The sequence below is a fragment of the Python bivittatus genome, unplaced genomic scaffold, assembly GCF_059951505.1.
Source record: "Python bivittatus isolate LINGU-HERP-01145 unplaced genomic scaffold, Pbiv_v1 ctg000000_np1212, whole genome shotgun sequence".
NCBI classification, from domain to species: domain Eukaryota; kingdom Metazoa; phylum Chordata; class Lepidosauria; order Squamata; family Pythonidae; genus Python; species Python bivittatus.
This window is the reverse complement of record NW_028277028.1, coordinates 5,739,290-5,761,008: the sequence shown is the minus strand read 5'-3', so window position 1 is coordinate 5,761,008 and position 21,719 is coordinate 5,739,290. Positions and strand designations below refer to the sequence as shown.

General features: G+C 38.6%; 1 protein-coding gene across 4 annotated transcripts; it reads left to right on the top strand.

The window, feature by feature from the left end:
- Positions 1–14,161: 14,161 nt before the first annotated feature.
- On the top strand, positions 14,162–21,600 carry RNF113A (ring finger protein 113A). Of its 4 annotated transcripts, none has more exons than XM_007424434.4 (10): positions 14,162–14,376; positions 15,365–15,441; positions 15,542–15,646; positions 16,081–16,188; positions 16,739–16,848; positions 17,573–17,679; positions 17,790–17,879; positions 18,748–18,841; positions 19,178–19,284; positions 21,334–21,600. In XM_007424434.4, the coding sequence occupies exons 1-10, from the start codon at positions 14,277–14,279 to the stop codon at positions 21,402–21,404; spliced, it is 969 nt and encodes a 322-aa protein (XP_007424496.1). In that variant the 5' UTR covers positions 14,162–14,276; the 3' UTR covers positions 21,405–21,600. The 4 variants fall into 4 exon arrangements, with proteins under 4 accessions (XP_007424496.1, XP_015742921.1, XP_025019995.1 ...); XM_015887435.2 differs by having other exon boundaries at positions 14,312–14,376; positions 16,065–16,188; XM_025164227.2 differs by lacking the exon at positions 14,162–14,376 and adding an exon at positions 14,393–14,509.
- Positions 21,601–21,719: the final 119 nt, after the last annotated feature.

Genomic DNA, 21,719 nt, shown 5'->3' with positions numbered 1-21,719 from the left:
CATTACACACACAGACACAGGTGTTTGATTCTCTTTCTGAGAGGATATCTTTAGCTAGGTGCTAGGTTTTGCCCATCCCTATACTGTATTTCCTGTAAATAAATCATCTGTCTACTATAAAACTTGCATTGCTCAGATCAAATTCCCACTTTTAGGAATGCTCACATAGAATGCCTCAACCTCTAATCTCCCCTTTTTTTATTTTAGGTTATACTTAATTGATTCATCCCTGGAAGCCAAGATGGAACTGTGACACAGACATTTTAAAATAATTTTCTTTCCCTTAAAAGAGGGAAAATTTGTTTTCCATCCAAAGTGAATAAAAGTCTAGGTTTATTAAACATACAGTTATCTTGTATGTTGGCTGGTATTCACAACAGCAATGTACTTATAAACTGTCCAGATTTGTACTGTACTTAAATTCGGTTAACACACCAATTATCAGTGAGTGAAATCCTAATATGGACATAAAGACAGTGCTTCCTAATCATGCTGAGGAAGGAAGTAGCTATACAGCTGCTATGCTGGTATCTTAGCAATCATAGCTACTAGGAAAAGAACACAACCAGGAAAAGGTACAAAAAAGATAAGATGCCTTTCTCCGATGGAACTTATAGGTCCTTACCACCAGCAAATAAATCAACACTCCCTGAAAAGGAATAGCTGCTGGTAGAATATGGGCACATCTGCTCAGTAGAGGGAACCTCCACCCTGGTATGCACAAAAGGAGAAGTGGAAGAAGGTCCAGTGGAAGAGCATCTTGGGGACAATAAGAGGAGATCCAGATGGAATATAAACTCAGCAGCTGGAGTATGTAGACACTGAATCTGGATTCCCAGTAGGAGTTAGGGAGTGAAAGAGAGAGAAAACGAGTTTAGGCAAGACAAGTACAAGTGTTCACAAATAGCAAAGGAGTGGGAGGGAGACAGTTACAACTGCTACATTCAGCAAGAGCTCTGTTCTCTTATCTGTTATTTTACCTAGGTGGGGGGCTCAGTCTGACATCTCAAGTTCTGGGGCTACCACAGTACCTGAAAGAAATATAACTCTGAATTTACAACCATCTTGCCACCTGTAAAGTAAAAGTAGAGACCGAAAATTTTATAAACAGAAAAAAAATCCTGCGCAATGCCCAACTCTACAATTTAGGTTGCTAATTCCAGCTGAAGCCAGTCACTGAGATTTTCTCCATCCAGTAAATGTGTTAACACTTAACAGTTGTACATCATATATGTATGTTTATATTATATATATCTGCAGAAACTATATTCCAGAAAAGGACAGGGCCAGAGGGGTTAAAATGAATAACTGATTAAAATGAAGTGCCTGTAGAAAAAAAGTACCCCTTTATAAAATTAATTGATCTCCTTCTGCTGACCATTCTCTCTCAAACATGCAAACTACTCTTACAAACAGAAATATGTACAAATTCTCTTTCTTCTATCAGAAAAAGGAAAAAATAAGGAAAACAAAACAGAATTGAGATGGTGTATGGAGAAGGAACAACTGCACTGGGAAGGAAAAGGGGACCCAACTGGATGCAGATAAGATGAGGCTCCTGATCAGGGGAGAAGTCCTGCTTAGGTGTTACAAAATACATTAAAATTCGTTAGGCAAAGTGCCCCACCCACCCAAGAGCTAATCTTCAGGGTAACCTTCAAAGCATCCAACCTTTTCAGCAGATTAGTCTATAATTAATTGCAGCTCTTACAGATTCCTTTGTATCCAACATTCCTTTATTTCAGTATTGTTTCTACCTGTGCTGTTATATCTGGAGTCTCAGGGTGAGATACCTTGGACTTCCAGGAACAGAGAAATATCATTTATAGATTCACATTCTTTGAAGTGTTCTGGTAACAGCTGATGCCCACAAAGTGTTCCATCTTTTGTTAAGGTGCTGTTTTAAGATTGAGTTTCATGATTAGCCAGCTAGATCAGGAAAAAAAATTGAGCCCAGCAAATCTTCAGCACTATCTGGGGTGAAAAATTCCTTTTGATCTCCAGTGTTCTGATCTTAATAATTTTTATCAAGAGATTCTGGATAAAGATACCTCGATTTTAATATAATTCAAGGATGAAACACCTGTAGAACTTCTTATTCATTCTTTCTATATGACCAAACCACCTCATCATAATTCTTTCATACTAGTCAGTCACTTTTGGATTCAATCCATATTTACTTAGCACCTGTTGGTTCTTGACACCATCTCTTCATATTTTAACATACATGTTTCTTAAGTACCCCATTCCCACTTCAAACAACTCACTCTCACAGTAACCATATATTGAAATAATCTTCCATGCCTTTTTTCTAATTGTTTATCCATTAATCCTAAAAGAAAAAGTTCTGGCTTCAATTGAATATTAATCTTGAAAATCCTCTGTATGAAAGTATGTATTTGAATCCAATTTTTTTTAGCTTTTTTACACGTCCACCAAGCGTGATAAAATATCCCTTTATGTTGTTCACATTTCCAACATACATTTGAAGTGCCTTTATACATTCTAAATAATTTCTCTGGTGTCATATACCAATGATACATCATTTTATAAAAATTCTCTTTAAGATCATAACATAATGTAAATTTCACCCCTTTTAACCACGTATTTTCCCACTGATCCATCTGTATATTATAACCAAAATCCTTAGCTCACTTTATCATACATTCTTTAACCTGCTCTTCCTCTGTTTCAAATTTCAACAAAAATTAATACATTTTAGCAATTATGTGTTCATCATCAGTGCACAATTGTACTTCAAATTCTGTCTTATTTTGCTACATACCATAAGTCTTTTTGTCCATTTTTAATCTTTCTGATAACTGTAAACGGGAAAACCATTGACAATTATATCCTTCTGCTACTAATTGCTCTCTTGATTTAATATTAAATTCCCCTTGATGGTTTTCCAATAGTTCCCGGTACATCAACCATTTGTCTTTGTCTGCTACTTCTCTTCTATGATGTGTTTCTTGAGCTGAGATTCATAAAGGTGTTTACCCCACCGTGTTCCTCCATTGTGATTGTCCCACCACGTTGCTCCATTGTGATATATGCCATCATCTGCCAGCAATGCTCCTCTGGATTCTATATAAGATAAACGAGATAAACTTTGTGCAAGTTTGACAACAGTACTCAAAACAAGGACAAAGTAATATCAGAGCATTTCAGCCTCCCAGGACACTCCATGGCAGACCTCAAAGTGACTATTTTGGAAAGGTAGGACTTTAACAGCAACCATCAAGGGAGAAATTGTTGAATTCTCATACATCAAAAGGTTTTAGATGATCTCAGAGGGTCTCAACAAATACATTTTTTTGAAACACAGCACAATATATAAAGTATTTTTAATCTGTTTTACATTTAACCTGCATCTGCATAACCAATCTACTTCCCCACCCTTCCCCCCATCTTTCCCTCCATCTCACCCCAATTTAAATCCTATACCAGTCGAGCCACTCTGCGCATCTAATGAAGTGAGCTGTAGCTCACAAAAGCATATGCCCTTTTTTTTTTTTAAATGTTAGTTAGAAAAGGTGCTACCAGATTCCTTCTGATTTCTTGACACAAGAGTTAGGGAATGGATGGTAGTTGAGAGTGACCCTTCTTCCTTTGGAAGACAGGTGGTAGCAGCAGGAGGAACTACCAAGTTGCTACTCTGAAGCAGGAGGTGGGAGTAAGGTATGGAGAACCAAAGGGCTTCTGGGAGTGGAAGAACCTCTAGCCTTCCAACCTACAGGCTTAGCTGTCTATAACTGATTAGGTGCCATCAAGTCACTGTTGATTCTTAGTGACCACATAGATAGATTACCTGACATTTGTTGCAAATCATTCAGGTTTCAGCTAACTTGGCATCATCTGCATGTATACACACATGTGTTCACACATTCAACCAACATACCTCTGACATCACTAGCAGTATTCCTTGTACATTTATCCATAAATACATTAAACAACTAAGTGAACATCACACATCCTTGCTTTACTCCCTGCTCAGTGCTGAAAGATACCATTTGTTCTCATGCATGTTTTATTTCCAACATACATCTCCCCTTCTGCATTAAGCAACCAATGTTCAACTCCATACTCACTTTATCCATGCTTTCTTTAAATCCCCAAACATGATAAATTGTTTCTCACATTCAAACATTTCTTAATGATCTGCTGAAGAGCAAAAATCTGCTCTGCCTGCCTGAAACTTAAATTTATTATCCCATGCCTCTACTCTAGGACAAGAAAGAACAGGTCTTGATCTTCTTCTGAGTTACAGTCCTTACAGGTATTTGAAGAATGCTATAACAATCCCCCTTAATCCTTTCTATCCTATGAAAAAAGATTCCTTCATAGAACTTAATGTTCAATCTCCTGATCATCATGTTGCCTTTCTCCAAACCTGTCATTTTATCTGAACCTTTCTGAAAATGTAACAGCCTGAACTAGACACAGTACTTGAGGTGACATCCAACCAGTGCAGAATAAAGTAGAACTATTGCTTTCCAAAGTTTGAAAAATCTATTTTTGTCAATGCAGCCTGAAATTGCATTTCCCTTTTTTGCAGCCGCATTGAACTACTGACTCATATTCCCTTTGCAATCAACAACTGTTCTTTTTCACAAATAGAATTACCACATCAAGTATCCTCCCTCGTCTACACCCATGTATTTGATTTCTATTTTCTAAGTGAAGAACTTTGCATTTGTTTCTGCTAAATTTCACTCTGTTATTTTCAGCTCATTTCTCTAATGTAGCAAGATCCTTCTGAATTTTATTTCTGTCTTCCAGAATATTTGCTTCCCCCAATTTTGTGTCACCTGAAAATCTGATAAGAATTCCTTTATAAGCTCCTACTCTAACATATTAATACAATGTTGTAAACTACAGGGCCCAGGACTGAACCTTGTGGCTCTGCACTCAGTGATACATTCCTGTTTGATTAGGAACCACGGATTAACATCCTGGGGGTGATTTTTCAGCCAGCTGTGTGGACTTCAACTCCTTTCTCATGCCAATAAGCCCACACTTAACTATTTTGGTAATTAGAATTTTACTCCTAGACTAAGCTAGCTCTGGACTAGCTTTCCTGACACCATTTCTACAATGATGGGTTACATGTACATTCTCTTCCTTGGTGACCTAATCTCCTAATATGTTAGATCATCCAGAGAGAACAGCCTGCTTAGGATTCTGCCTCCATGTGAAGTGTGGGGGACATGGATAAGAAGGCAGGCCTTTTCAGTTGGGGCCCCTATGCTAGAAAAAATCCTTCATCTTTTAAAACTAAGTAGAATCAAGACTGGGAAAAGCAGCCTCAGAATTATCTGACACAAATCCTAATGGACCACCTGAAAGAAGGACCCAGGAATAGCTGGGGCAGAGGGAAATCTGTTTCAGCAACAATTACCTCAGGAAGAATAAGTAAAATTGTGTAGCTAGCTATATTATATACTGTAAGATTAATTTTCATTTCTTTTTCTGTTGATGTTCAATCTACTGTAATTTTATGAAATGCCCTCTTTCTGGAGGTACAGATGGCCCCGATCCTGCTGGCATTTTGTAAACAAGCTCAGTCTGTTTTGTTCTAGCCCATAGATTAGATTAATTTAGTTTTAAGGGCATCTATTATTGGCTTTTGATGCTATTACTTTGATTGTTTACACTGAATGTTTACTTTTCTTTTTGTCTATTGCACTTTACTTTGTTATATATCCCACTCAGGGTCCACTTAGAATGAATGAATGAATGAATGAATGAATGAATGAATGAATGAATCTCAGTTACTGTATGTGAAATGGACTTCTCAGAGCCTAGGAAAGAGAATGACAGTTTGCAAAATATTATACGTCCATAATATCTGTACATTCCTCCCAGATGAGGAAAGCAAATAGTAACCTTCACACTGCTTCAAGAGTTGTTAATAAGAAAATCAAAGAATCTTCACCCTAACAAATTTACTGATAAATGGGGTGCTAAGGTACACACATGCAGTTTTCCAGATTCTCTAACCTAACCTGTTTTCTCCTTTCAGTAGATCTGGTTAATAAAACTGTAAGAATCTAGGCTCAAAAGCTGTAAATTACTACTAGGGGCTTGACAATATGTGATGGTTCTTAAGATCTCTGAGCAGCAGATTCAACCCTTGTGATCTGTCCCAAACTAATATTTCTCCTCCATAGCTTTGTATGGGAGATTCTTTTAAGGTGCTATCTGTAATTTTAGTGGCAACTAGACAACCCATGACCCGTAAGGTCATCATTTCAGAGATATTTCCTTATCTAAACAGAAAAACAGAATGACCAAGGGCAAAAAAGCAGTGAGAGTAGGAGTGACTTGTGACTTGCTGCTAGCTTCCCCATTGACTTTGCTTGTGGGAAGCTGGCAGTGTCAGAAATCCTTCCTTCCTTCCTTCCTTCCTTCCTTCCTTCCTTCCTTCCTTCCTTCCTTCCTTCCTTCCTTCCTTCCTTCCTTCCTTCCTTCCTTCCCACATACAATATAGGCTTGAACCATTTGCCCTTCCCTCATGGCCCTCAGGGAAACCCTGGTGAAGACTCCTCCTTCTCTTCCTCCTCCTCCTCAGCTGACCAGCAGAACTGCCTGCCACTTTGCCAGAGGGGAGGTGGAACAAAGGGAGCCATGGACTGTGAAGAAAACTGCATCCCCACTCCCTATTCCATGTGTCCCCAAGGGCCTCCTCCCTTGAGGGAGGAAGAGGGCTCACCTGTCAACCGCCGGCACCCCACAGCCAGCCTTACCTCACCAGCAGGCATCCAAGTCACTCTCTCGTTCTTTCCTCAACACCCACAGCCGTTGAGAGATTTCAGATTTCTGCCTCATTTCCAAAGCAGCCAATCACCACTCATCCATCAGGCCTTGCTGCAAGCTGATTGGGTGCAGGGAACAGAGGAAGGTGGGACCTGGGCTGACCATGGTGGCGCAGCTTCACAGCAGTGCTGAAGCAGCCACAGGTTCCCCAAATTTCAATCCCACGGGAGTAACAGGTCCTGGATTTTGAATGCATTCTGTAAGTTAGCCCATTTGAGGTACCTTGGTTCAACAATTGTTGCCCTATGACGGACTGTTTTGCCCAGTTAAGGTTACAGACACGAGAGTTTTAGTAGTATATAGAGAATTTTTATTCCATCCACCATTGATTATTTTTATATTTTTACACCTAAAGTCAAACATGATTTTTTTTACATGAACTCTTTTTTCCTTTTCCTAATAAAATTGATTTGAAATTATACTCTGTGATATTTTCCTGCCTTCCAAAGGATGGGGAGGGTTGACACATGTTTGAAAGCTACAAGGACCAGGAGATGATGCTATAGAAATTATTTCAGTTTTATTCACTTTTTTCCTTCTATTTGCCAGCAAGGCACATAGGTTTTGGAGGTCCTGTCTCACACACCAGGATTAGGGAGCAGGATGTCAACATAAAGGCATTCCTCTGGAAGATAGATGGTAGTAGCAATAACAAGCACACACCTACACTAAGGCAGGAATGCAAATCATAGTGTGTAAACACAAAGAAGAGGAAGTTTAAGACCTCCAACTTTTCAGCCTACAGTCTGACACCTGCACTACAATTGTGTTCATTTTATAAAGTACCATTAATTTGTTAGCCACTCAGATATTAAATGTAATAGTAAAGAATTCCGCCATTTGCAGACATGACCAGAATGTTAATGCATATTGTTTGATTGCAGGAGATGCTAGCTGCAAATGGGTGCAGCTAACCTATCCAGATAGTTCCACTTGTAATTTGTTTATGTCTATAAATAAAATGGAAACTCTAGTTTGTTTCTTTTCAAACAAGATAGTGATGTTTTGTTCTATCTACATACATGATGTCTGGGGTGTTTAATACTAGATAGACAAATCTGTATACTGTATAGTCCATGTATTGCACAAGGCTATTTTCAGTGTGCTAATCAAAACCTTTTAATGTCTCTGATGTTTAGTTTATCTGTGCAAAGTCTATAATTGAATGTTGTTATGCAACTTGGAACCTCTTCAAACAGAGTTTCCTCTAAAATTAAAACAAGATCTTTCCCATCCTGTGTTCTACTCCAAGCTTATATTGTCCTGGGTAGCTTTCCATGGGAAATTTATTGAAGACATTGCTTGTGATGTTAGCAGCACTGTAAGTTTAATTCCTCCAATATTGATTGTTTGACTACTTAAAGCAACAAAAGATAGGTTTAGTTATCTTTTTTTCCTTTTTTTAATAAATCGATTTTATTTAGTATTTATGAGAAGATTGAGCTATCCCTAAAGGAGAGGGGGCTGATTTCCCCAGTCATACATCTCACACTACTGGCCTAGGAAGTGATGCTATAGAAATTATTTCATATCTTTTTTAAAAAAAAAGAAAAAAAACCCTTGTATTTCACTGACATGCATCTGATATGCCTATCCACTGGAGTTGGGTGGCCAATACATTCAAATGAATGAATGAATACAGACACACACACACACACACACAGTACTGTGTAAAAGTTTTAGGCAGGTGTGAAAAAATGCTGTAAAGTAAGAATGTTTTCAAAAATATATATTGTAATTGTTTATGTTTATCAATTTACAAAATGCAAAGTGAGTGAACAGAAGAGAAATCTAAATCAAATCAGTATTTGCTGTGACCACCCTTTGCCTTCAAAACAGCATCAATTCTTCTAGGTACACTTACACACAGTTTTTGAAGGAACTCGGCAGGTAGGTTGTTCCAAACATCTTGGAGAACTAACCACAGATCTCTGGTGGATGTAGGCTGCCTCAATCCTTCTGTCTCTTCATGTAATCCCAGACAGACTTGATGATGTTGAGATCAGGGCTCTGTGGGGGCCAAACCATCACTTCCAGGACTCCTTGTTCCTCTGTACGCTGAAGATAGTTCTTAATGACCTTGGCTGTATTTTGGGGTCATTGTCCTGCTGCAGAATAAATTTGGGGCCAATCACATGCCTCCCTGATGGTATGGCACGATGGAGAAGTATCTGCCTGTATTTCTCAGCATTGAGGACACCATTGATCCTGACCAAATCCCCAACTCCATTTGCAGAAATGCAGCTCCAAACTTGCAAGGAACCTCCACCATGCTTCACTGTTGCCTGCAGACACTCATTATTGTACCGTTCTCCAGACCTTTGGCGAACACACTGCCTCCTACTACAGCCAAATATTTCCAATTTTGACTCATCAGTCCAGAGCACCTGCTGCCATTTTTCTGCACCCCAGTTCCTATGTTTTCATGCATAGTTGAGTCGCTTAGCCTTGTTTCCACGTCAGAGGTATGACTTTTTGGCCGCAATTCTTCCATGAAGACCACTTCTGGCCAGACTTCTCCGGACAGTAGATGGGTGTACCTGCATCCCACTGGTTTCCGCCAGTTCTGTGCTGATGGCACTGCTGGACATCTTTCAGTGTCGAAGGGAAGTAAGCATGATGTGTCTGTCATCTGCTGCATTAAGTTTCCTTGGCCGACCACTGCATCTATGGTCCTCAACATTGCCCATTTCTTTGTGCTTCTTCAAAAGAGCTTGAACAGCACATCTTGAAACCCGAGTCTGCTTTGACATTTTTGCCTGGGAGAGACTTTGCTGATGCAGTAGAACTACCTTGTGTCTTGTTGCTGTGCTCAGTCTTGCCATGGTGTATGACCCATGACATGAAACTGTCTTCCACAACCTCACCTTAGTAGCAGAGTTTGGCTGTTCCTCAGCCAGTTTTAAGCCTCCTACACAGCTGTTTCTGTTTCAGTTAATGACTGTGTTTCAACCTACATATGAAATTGATTATCATTAGCACCTGCTTGGTATAATTGGTTAATCATACACCTGACTCTAATCCTACAAGATCCCTGACTTTGTGCAAGTGTACAAAGTTTGCAAGTGTACGAATTGATGCTGGTTTGAAGCCAAAGGGTAGTCACACCAAATATTGATTTGATTTAGATTTCTCTTCTGTTCGCTCACTTTGCATTTTGTAAATTGATAAACATAAACAATTACAATATATATTTTTGAAAGCATTCTTACTTTGCAGCATTTTTTCACACTTGCCTAGAACTTTTGCACAGTACTGTACATACTGTATAAAATCTAGCCCACACACTGGGGTTAAGGGGAGGACACCAGGGAAGATAGGTGGTGGTAGCAATAACTATCAAGCAGTCTATATCAAGGGAGGAATTCTGGCCAGAGTGTGTAAACACAGGGGGCTTCTATAAGAAGTTTGGGACCTCCAGGTTTTCACCCTTTGGGCTCAGCTGTGCTGCTACAGCAGGCTTTCAGTGATTTTAATGCTTATTTATTGTTTTCTTGTATGTTTATTGTACAATAGTTATAATCCTGGTGGACTCTGGGTGGGATACAATGAAGTCAGAAACAAAAGTGAAAAACAAATGTACTTAAAACAATATCTGCACAAATTATCCAAACCATCGTCATGAAGATAGAAGGCAATTTGATTTTATGTGGGTTGTAGCATTATATATTGTTTTTGGGGGAAGATTGCCATCTGAGAGTCTCTGTTCACCACCCAGATTCACTTAAGTAGAGCAGTGTACAAATGCTGTTAAGAAATAAATACTAACCAATGAAATAAATTTGTCCTTTTTTATTTTCTGATCTTCATTAAGCTTTTCATTCAGCTACACTGGCTCCTTCTGCTGTCCAGGGGCATTCATAGCAATTTTCCTAAGGTACATGGAAAGAGTGAAAACAATGGCCATGATCTTTACCTAGGAAAATGTGCCTTTCTCCCAGCAAAGTAGCCACAGCCACCATTTTGCGCATGTCTGCCCTGCCATCTGCAGAGTCATCCTGCCCCAGCCTGCCTCCCTCCCTCCCTCCCTTGAGCAAGGTCAAGTGGAAGGTTGCCAGTGGAGAGTAGACTGGGAGGCATGTGGGCAGCAATTCCTAATCAGCACTTTTGTTACAGATAGGCTATAATTAGCGGCAATTAGTACAAGTTTTGCTTTATAGACAAGTTTCTATCACTATTGCTTTGCTGCTTGAACGGAAGTTCCGGGAATTTTTTTTTAAACTAACAGATTCCGGGGCCTGAAAAAGCTGAAACCCCTGATCTAGACAATGGGCTGCTAAGACACTATGGCTTTCTCCTTCCAAGGTTTAATTATCCTGACCCTGCCAAACATGATCTTTCCAGGAATTTCTTAACTTTTGAAGATAAGAATTGTCTCCTTCACAATAGAGGAAAACCTCTAACCCTAACCAACAGGAAATACTTAATTGAGAAAATGGAAGTACCTGAACATTGGAAGAAAATGACCCATAATGCTAGGGTTCTTGATTTTAAGGAAAACTAAATTTGACTATAATCAAACACACACTTTGGACTTCAAATAAGCAAACATTCATGTTCATGAACACAAAGCAATGACAAGTAGGATTCCATAAGGAGAGTTGCTAATGGGAAAGTAGCTCAAATAGGTGGGAGTTGTTCATAAAAATGGAGATACTGTAAGCAATTCCAATCAGACCAAAAAAAAAAAAAAGGAAGAGTGCGCTTGTGAAAGCCTCAGTTGACTAAAACCATGATAGATGGTAGAGGTCTATCTGTGAAGCTAAGAGAAAGGGAAGGATATAATGGCTCTGAATGAAGATTGTCTGATTTGTGGAGTGGAGTTCTTGAAGCTGCTTTGAACAGTGTGAGACGTATACAAGAGAATGTCACAAAAGGGTGTGGAGCTACACTAATGAACGTATGAAAAAAAGATGCTTAATGGAATAATGAAGTAAAACAGGCTGTGGATGAGAAAAGAATGCTGCAAAAAATGTAAAAGAATGCTGCAAAAATAAGAAGGCTATTATATAATGTACATAGAGAGAAAATTAAACTTGCAAAGAATGTAGTTAAAAACTGCAAGGAGCTGTCAAGATTAAAAGAGACTGAAAAAATGCAGTATGCTTTTACTGGAAATGAAAGATCATTTTGGAAGTTAATGAAAGGGGCTTATGTGAAGGAATGGGACTGAAATGAATGCTATACAGGCTAATGTCAAAAAAAAAAAAACTGATGAAAACCAAGTCATATGTGATTGAGAAAGTTGAAAAATGGTAAGGCTGCTAGTATAAATAATGTTCTTCAGACCTTGGGTGACTTTGCTGGATGTGGCTCTGTATGTTTTCTACTGAGTGAAGAGATCCCATCTTGTTTAGCTACTTTGTACTGTATTTTTATCTTTTTTTCCCCTATATTGTGAGCTGCCCAGAATCACTTTGCATTGGCCAGTGCCTAAATCAGATAAATGAAATCAATAAATAAGGATGTGGTTTGCTTCTGGAGTTGCTGCGCAACTTGTTATGTGTGAAGACTACATCTGTGTCTGACAGTTGGAACAATGCAGTTATTGTTCCCATATGCAAAGGAAAAAGTAGAAGAGTGTATGCAGAACTACAGGGGAATTAGTTGACCGAGTGTGGTAAAATTGTGATTGAAAGGCTATAAAAAGTAAGTATATGGAAAGTGCAGTTTAGCTTTTTACCATGTAGGGAGTATGCAGACAAGATGTTTGCTCATCAGCAGACCACTGAAAATGTATAAATGAGATTATAAATGAGTATGAATAATGATTTATAAATATCTATAAATGAGGGGAATAAACATTGCTTTGTTATAGAAAATTATATATTTTAAAGTAAAAATAATATTAGCATCTGCAATTATTTACATTACATATTGCATACCTTCATTTATAAACCATTTTAAAAAATAAGAAAAAATAAAGGAGGTTTATTGAACCTTTGTAGATTTAGCAAAAATACATGAGAAAGTAAATAGGCTTGAGTTATAGAATGTATGCACCAATGCAGAGGTAAAAGTTGGTTGCTGAATATGATAACATATGATGACAGTAAAGAAGGTATGAAAATAAATGGAATGCTTAACAGATGGTTCAGCATTTAGCAGAGTAAGATAAGGCCAGATAAAGATAAACTGGTTGTTTAACATGCTTACAGATAACTATATAAGTGTTTTTGGTAAACACTAAAGGACTGTTGCCTGGGGAAGTGAACGTACATGTATTTTTAATATCATGTTATTAGCTGAGAAACTGAATGGTTTGAAATGAATGGTTGGTCAATTATATGGTTAATTGAGGAGTATGAATCTGAACACTAAGATATCAAGGGCCAGGGTAATTGCATTCGACAGGGAAAAATGAAACAAATAATTGCAAGTTATACAGCAATGGCAAAAAAGTAGATGAATTTGTGTGCCTTTTTAACTGTTTACAAATGATGGAAAATGGAGACTTTTAAGGCATACAAATATTGGCAAAATGTAAGAAAAAGGTGAAAAGATTAAGAATGAAAAGCAATGTATAAAGTGGTGGAAACAAGGGTGGTTTGCAAGGATAAAACATTTGTCAAGGTTTAGGTGAAATATGTAGTGTAAACTAGTTTTTGTTATACTTCCTTTTCCTGTCTCGTACCTTGAATTTCTTTGGCATACTACTTCTTACTCCTTTTCTATGCTCTGCATAAAGGTCCTTACCCCAAAAGGCAGTAGCATAATCAGTATGTATGCATGCAATATTTTAAATTCATTTAATAATAGCATTATGATTATTACAGTAATAAAGGAGTTTACATCTCATGCCCTTTTGCTTAAACACATTTACTTGGGAATAAACATTGCTTTGTTGTAGAATATTACATATTAGGGAATAGGAACCAAGAAATTAGGGAACCAGGGAAGCCTGGGAGTTGTCCACACATCTTAAAGCTGCTGAGGTTCAGAAACATTGTTCTAGGGCACCCATGGCTGTTTGCGCTTGTAAAATTCTCAGATAAACAAATAACAAAATAAAATTATTTCCGATTGAGCCTCTTCTGACTGAGTTCTTTATCTTGGGGCTTCTCCTGAGTCTGTAACTCAAACCAAAAACTTTTCAGGTCCGGACAGAAAACAATCGGACATCCAGTCAATTGCAGAAAAAAAGAGGCCTTGCTTCTCTTTGCTGTCATCTAGAGATCACATATTTCCTACTTGGAACAGCAGAAACTTTAAAGAGAAGAACACGCCGTTGTCCAAGGCAATGAAGGAAAGCGGAGGAATCAGGCCCCCAAGTGAACTCGGAAGCACTCAAGGTGTGTTACTCTAATGGTAAATGTCTATAAGGCATTACACGATAGAGACATCGAAGGATAGAGCGTCGCATGTCCGGGCGGAAGAGCGGCACGTAGTCGCTTGAAGGAGGAAGGGTCGGATTGAGCGCGCTTCGGGGTCCTCCTTCCGCGGAGGCTTTGATTACCATGGCGGACGCTCAGCCTGTTTGCAGCTTCCTCTTCAAGAAGCGTCGCTCAGCGCCTGGGAGGGGTCAACGGAAGAGGCCGAGCAGCGACCAGGAGCCCGGTAAGAAGCGCAGCCCATCGCTGCCTTTCGGGCTCGAAATGTATTTGCGGCGGGATGGGGAGACGGCGGGTGGGCCGCGGAGAGCCTGTGCCCTGAAATCTCTTTCGAAAGCCCCTGATCCTGAACACACGGGGTAAGAGTTTATGTCGCTTGGGGGATAAGGGTCACCGTGAGCCCCGCGTTACCTCGCTTTTCCATGACAACTCGGAGTGCGGGTCTCTTTCACGGAAAAGAAAGTGTGAAGAAGAAGCTTTTCCGGTGGATCAGGGCAAAGGTGTAGCTAGTCCCGCAACGTGTAAGCATGTAGTTTTCTTTCACCTGTGCCGTTGCGCTCTTATCGCTTGGTACTTAGGACGTGTTACAGTAGATTCCGAGTGTCGGAGGGGAATATTGTCAAGATTGGAAATCCCAAGCCTTATCAGTTACCTCGCTCCCTTTTAAAACTGGGTAAATTAGTAGCAGACGCCACAGTTTTAACTACACTATGCTCCATATGGAAAAATACATTTTATTGTTCTCAGTTGTCTTAAATTGCTCTAAAGAAAGTGAACAGCTGTTACTTGAAAGGGAGGTAGCCTTGGTTGTCTTGTGGGCAAAAGTATTGAAAAAACTTGCTTGGCTTTGTATTGTCGAAGGCTTTCACGGCCGGCATACAATGACTGGTGTGGGTCTTCCGGGCTGGTGTGGGTCTTCCGGGGCACAGAGAGAACTGCTCCTGTCTGTGCTCCTGCACTCTGAAGATGCCGGTCACAGATGCTGGCGAAACGTTAGGAAACAAAACTTCCAGAACACGGCCACACAGCCCGGAAGACCCACACCAGTCATTGCTTGGCTTTGTTCATGTGAATTTGGACTTACTGTAACTGAGTATAAGGATCTTTTGCCTAATAAAGAGTTTGGGCTCTAGAGAGGCAGCTGCAATCTGCCAGTGTTCCCCTGTTTTAATGTGTTATTTTGCAATGCTGTGTGATTCCCTGTCTGCTTAAAGGTAGCAGCAGTGATGAAGGTAGCACTGTGGTCAGGAAGGAGCGAAGAAAGGAAGTTTCCAACCCCATGATTCAAAAGGTGATGTATACTGCGTATCAATTCTCCCAAGTACGTATGGATTGCCTCTTGAATATTTATCAGTCTAATAGTTAATCTCCATGACTCTCCCATATTCCAGACGAAAAGAAGCATGAAGACAAACACCTCCTATGGGTCAAGCAGTAGTGATGATGATAACAAACCTGAAGGAATTGGAATTGCGTATAAATCAACGCGATCTGCGGTATGAGTATTCTTAAAACAGAGTCCACAGTAGTATATGACATGACTTCTGATAGATTGACAAGAGCTTTGTTTCCCAACAGTTAAACAGTTGCAAGAAAAACTGGGGTTAGTGTTAATGGTTTTGACAAGTTCTTTGCCAAGGTCTGGTAGCCATTTTAAAAATTTTGTAATGTAACTCGGATGATGCATACTTATGCAAAGTGAGATTGCCATTTGTTCCATCCCCTGAACCAAAGACATCTCATTTTACTCTTCCTACCTGCTGTTTGGATTCTCTTTAAAAAAGAGGTAGATTATGTAATCCTGAAGTTTAGCCATTCATCTGCTAATGTGCAGCTTTTTGGTAATAAATCTAATAATGTGAATAAAGGCCTTACAGTAGCTGAGGTTTATTTTCCTTTCTGCCCTACCAATAGAGTTTTCACATTTCAGAAACCTGTGGGTCCGGAGGACATGGGAGCAACAGCTGTATATGAACTGGACACAGAGAAGGACAAAGATGCCCAAGCCATTTTTGAACGTAGCCAACAAATCCAGAAGGTAGATACCCAGTCAGTTATCTTCCATTTTTTCTTTGCTTGAAGTCTTTCTGTGTCTCCAAGCAAGCAATGGGTAGAGATGTCTTACTGGTTGTCTGTGTTGGTGTTTATTATTTCTTCCTTATGTCTGCTTAGAAGTCTACTACCAGGATTTTCAAATGAACTGTATCATGTCCAGCATCTCCTTAATCTTCTACATACTTTTATTTTTGTTTCCATTTCTCACTATGTTTCTGCTGCTGTACCATTCTTAAATGGTACCTGTTTTCAGTCTTGTGTAGAAGCCTGAAAAAGTTGGTCTCCTTTAACGAGCAGCATAGCAAAGAGATGCTGGGCTTGCAAGAGATACAGTGCTGCTTCTTTAATCATTTTGAAGCATACACAGACTTAGTTCATTTATTTATAGTTGATATGATTGGATTGATTTGATTTGATTTGTATGGCTGCCCATCTCACCTAAGTGACTCTGGGTGGCTGACAACAGTTAGTAAATGATCACATGAGAGCAAGAATTACCTTGCAACTGAATTTTCTTCTTTTTCTTGGTTCAGGAACTTCAAGGAAAGGAAGATGATAAGATTTATCGAGGGATTAATAATTATCAAAAGTATGTAAAGCCAAAAGATACTTCCATGGGAAATGCTTCTTCAGGTATGGTAAGGTAAGGGAGAAAATGCAGTGTTCATTCCAAGAAAAAACATGTGCAGTTACGTACCTAAGGATGCATTTTATGCTATGGGAAAGTTTGCCAGTTTAATCCGTTTTTCTATCTGCTTATCATATCTGTTCTCATTTTGAAATGGACCATGGTGTCTCAAGATGTCTTTTGTTAACTTGTTAGTTTATTCTTAAGAGTCTTGTAATATTTTATGACAATGAGCCAATGTGCACATCTCTTTGTATCTCAACATATTTTCTACATTCTAAGAAGAAACTAGATATCTCCACAATTTTAAACATGTGAATGTAAATCTCATTTGGTAAAGATGAAACCAAAGAGATTTCCTGAAAATGTTACAGAACAGAAGGGGCAACTTACATGGTTTTCGAGATGATCTAATGTGTTAAACCATGTTGTAAGATGAGAGTACACAATCTCTGGCCCCCAAGAGCCCCCTCTAAAACTTGTGTTGATTTCTAATATTACATAATATGTAAATTATAATATGTGTGTATGTAAAATAATTAATGTATTTCATTTAGTTAAATTTGCTTTTTGTCCTGTTCTCACCATTTTTTGTGATGATCTTGCTTTATCAAAAACCAGTGTATCCCTTGGCCTGAAAAAAGTGAATGCCTATTGTAAGGCCATTTTTTCCCCCATCAAACCACTGTTTATCCTCTACTGCCATCTCATCATTTCTCAAGTTTGTTTCTTATTTCAGGAAGGGACCAATCCGAGCCCCAGAACATCTCAGGGCCACTGTGAGGTGGGATTACCAGCCTGATATATGTAAAGACTACAAGGAAACTGGGTTTTGTGGCTTTGGAGGTAAATGAGTTGTTCATATACTTTCTGATTGTTTATTGATTTGGAGTAGTTGATGGCAGAAGGGAAATTGTTAACACCATTGTTAACTGTCCTTTTTTTCCCCCTTACAGATAGCTGTAAATTTCTGCATGACCGATCAGATTATAAGCATGGGTGGCAAATTGAGCGGGAACTGGATGAGGGACGCTATGGACTTAATGGTATGGGCAATCCCCTTTATTGTGCATGTAGTTCTTCCAATGTTCAGCAAATGTAACTGGTTATGATGAAAATGTTTTTCAAATCCATATATGACACGACAAATAATAGATGGCAAGGTTTTGATATTTGGTTGATTGGAAATAGGAATGATCACCTTCCCTGAGGAAAAAAAATGTTTCCTCCTGCTGAAGATTAGTGTCTCTGTGGGTATGCAGTTGTAGAGTTTGTGTTTGTGTACTGTATGTATGTGCAGCAGGGACTGGAGATTATATGCACACATTCATATTTACAGGAATCAAAAATGAAAACATTTGGAACTGTCCATGTAGGGCAGGGATAGATAATTTTCTCTTTATTTAATAGGGACTTTAATTAAGATTTCAGGTTTTTAAACTGATGATTAAACATGCATATTGTAGCACAACTACATAGCCATGTTAGTATTCTCTGTCCATCTTGTTGGATTCTATGATGTTTTCAGAGCATTAATTTTCAGAAAACTTCATCAAGAGCTAGGGCCAGTAGTGAATTGTTTTTCTTTGAGTGTGTGGGCTGCCTTGTCTTTGAAGAGATGGCTTATGTGTGTAATTTATCTCAACTATTTTGATAGCCTGTGATGGCAATAAGAACTAGGTATCTTCTCAGCAAAGTAAAGGACAAATATGTGCCTCCTTTCTTCATCTGAGAATGGTGGGAAGGAGTAGAAGCAACTGTCTTGAGTGGTTATTTTAGTAAACTTATTTTCATCCAACTTGATGATGTTACCTCTTTTGGCAAGAACAGCTTCCTACATGGAGTGGGCAGAAGATAAAGCCTACCCCATTGTAGTTAGAAGCACAATTTAGCAAATGCTTTTTTTTTATACAGATGATGAAAATTATGAAGTAAGTAGTGATGAGGATGAACTGCCTTTCAAGTGTTTTATTTGCCGAAGCTCCTTCAAGAACCCTGTGGTAACCAAGTAAGATGACTGGAGGAATCAGATTCTCTTTTTGTTAATGTTGAGGTTTCTAAACTGAGTTATGAGGATTTCATTTTTTAGGATACAAAATAATGCATTTTTGAGATCCGGACAGGTTGCCACACTTCTGTACAATTACATGGAAAAAACACCCTGGTACTATCCTAAAAATATTGATGGTCCTAACTGATCAAGAGATGGTAATGCTGCTCTTAAGAAATGAATGTTTGAAGTGTCCAAAGTGTAGGATTTCTTGAAAATGGAGTAATTCCCCCCCCAATAAAAATACTACTCTGCTAGAAATGTACTGGAATTAATTGTCTTATGTTATCTTAGGTGTAAACATTACTTTTGTGAAAGCTGTGCCCTGCAACATTATCGCAAGTCTCAGCGATGTTATGTATGTGACAAACAGACTAATGGTGTCTTCAATCCAGCCAAAGGTATTTGGCCCATATTTCATTTTTAATTGGAGTGGGTGGAAGAGGAGTGGGTGGGAGGGGAGCAATGAATGTGTAGAAATGCAAATTATATAAATTATAGGTTCCTTGTCTCTGATGTGGTTATACCTTCTTAAGGATAACATGCCAAAAAACCTCTACAGTAAATGTGTAATGGTTTGATCTGAAATGTGATTTTTTTATGCAGTGACATGTATATTTTTACTAAAATAATACATGAATTTTAACACTAAAATTATGCCTAGGAATAATGGATTAGAGTTTTCACCAATATTGGAAATGCATGTTGGTATTGTATGGTGGTGGCTATGTATATAGTTAATAAGTGTAATAGGCGAATGTTATATTTGACTAAATTGCAATCCCACTTGTTAGGTGGAGTTCTCAGTAAATAGATACAGAATTTTTGGCAAACTTACTGTGTGAATAAAAATATCAGAAATACAGAAGTTGTGCTGGAGAGAGATTGATACCAGCAAAATATGAAAATATTGTTCTCTAATGATGATAGCCAGCTTATATTTTTGTATGTTACAAAAATGCAGCTTTTAAAAACATGTACGTATCCGTGTGTGTTAAATGTACGTAAAAAAATTATCTCTGGAAAAATGCTTTAGATGTATTTCTCAAAATGTTTGTCCTTAATCATGACCTAGAAATGAGTTTAGGGACAGAAGGTCTGCATGTAACTCCAGGAGCACAAAGGATAAAACAGCAGGAGAGAGCATCTCCAGATTCCCTAAATGCTACAGTAACTTACAGATCTTTTTAACCATTGGGAACAGTACAGATCATCTTTTCTTGCTGTAGCTCTTATTATGGAAAACTGTGTTTCTAAGTTTTATCCATCACTCAAAGTGATGGATAAAACATTAATGACTGGTTTCTTCATAACCAGTGGCAAAAATCCTCTTGAGCTGGTGATCAACAGGCTTTCTGCATCTGTTATCTTTGCTAGTATTGCTATAGCCATTACCTATTACCTGAGAAGGGCTGTAGGCTCCCTTTTCAAGAGGCAGATACCTGAGGGGAGGTGGTGTTTTTTGTTTTGTCCAGTTTGCTGTAATGACCAGGCATCTTCTGTTTCCTCACTTTGTAGGGGCTATTTCTTATGCTGCAGTTACTACATCAGACAAAAACAGGGGTGTTCATTGGGAGTGGGGATGGGTGCAATGCATTTGCAGTAAAGAGGCCATCTGTGCTGATGCTGTCCCAAAGACTCCCATGATAGATACCAGGCAGTTACTCTAGAACAGAACTGGAGAACCAGTGGCCCTCCAGATGTTAAAGAACCACAGCTCTCAGCAGATCATTGGTGATACTGGGCATTGCAGTACAGGAACAACTGGACAGCCAGATTCAGAGAGAATAGCACTCCGTAATTGGTGTGACACAACTGCAAAATGGCCATATTGCATATCTCACTGAAGTACATCTGGTCATTGACTGTAATAAAGGATTTACCTCCGTCAAGACATATATTAAAGACCTTTGACAGGTTACAGTGTACAGATAACAAAGATATGCTGTTTTCCACACTGAAGTGCAAGACAGAAAATAGTGAAATTAATTTTGAGTCTAAGTGAATCTTGAGTAGCATAGCTAGATACTGTTCTAAATAATTGTTAAGTTCAGGCTGGCTAATGTAGGCAAATTCATATTTGATAATATAGTTTTGTTCTAGAAGAAATGTTTGCTTGAAAAGATCCCTCTTCAGCGGGAAGAGCAGTCCCCACTGATTAATAGTAAATCAACCTCTTTGAAAAAGGGGATGAGGAAATAGAAAAACTAGTCTTCCTTATACGAAAGGAAAAGATTAAAGTCACATTTCCAAACCTATGGAAAGTTTGCCTGACCTGTTCAGTCATTTTTTTCGGGGTAGGGAGTTGTGCCACATACACAGAATTTAATTTTGTCTCTCATCCTGTGCTAGGAACTATGCTTCCTGTGAATATAGAGGAAAGGGGTTGGATAATTTGTATGTATTGTTCTACGAAGTATCACTTTTTTGTCTCGGTTTTTGTTTTACAGAACTGGTAACAAAACTGGAAAAATGTAAGGCTGAAGAAGGTCCCCCTGAAGATGCTGGAGAACCAGAGTAGCATTTTTTTTTACCATTCTCATGTCTTACATCCTTCAGAAAAACAATTTGATTGCAGAATAAATAATTTATAGAAAAATTAGTTGATCAATCATGCTTTGTGCTTCAACATAAATTGTGAACAACTTTATAGACCAGGATATATTTATGTTATATGTAGATAGTAAGGAATATTATTAAAACAAAACAATTCATTATTTTTATTGCTTTAATATACTGGAAAGGGGAAAAAAGGACGCAAAAGATTAACAAGGAAAACCAAAAAATTATGTGTATAAAAACAGCAACTCAAAAACTCTTTGTATTTTTGAAAGTT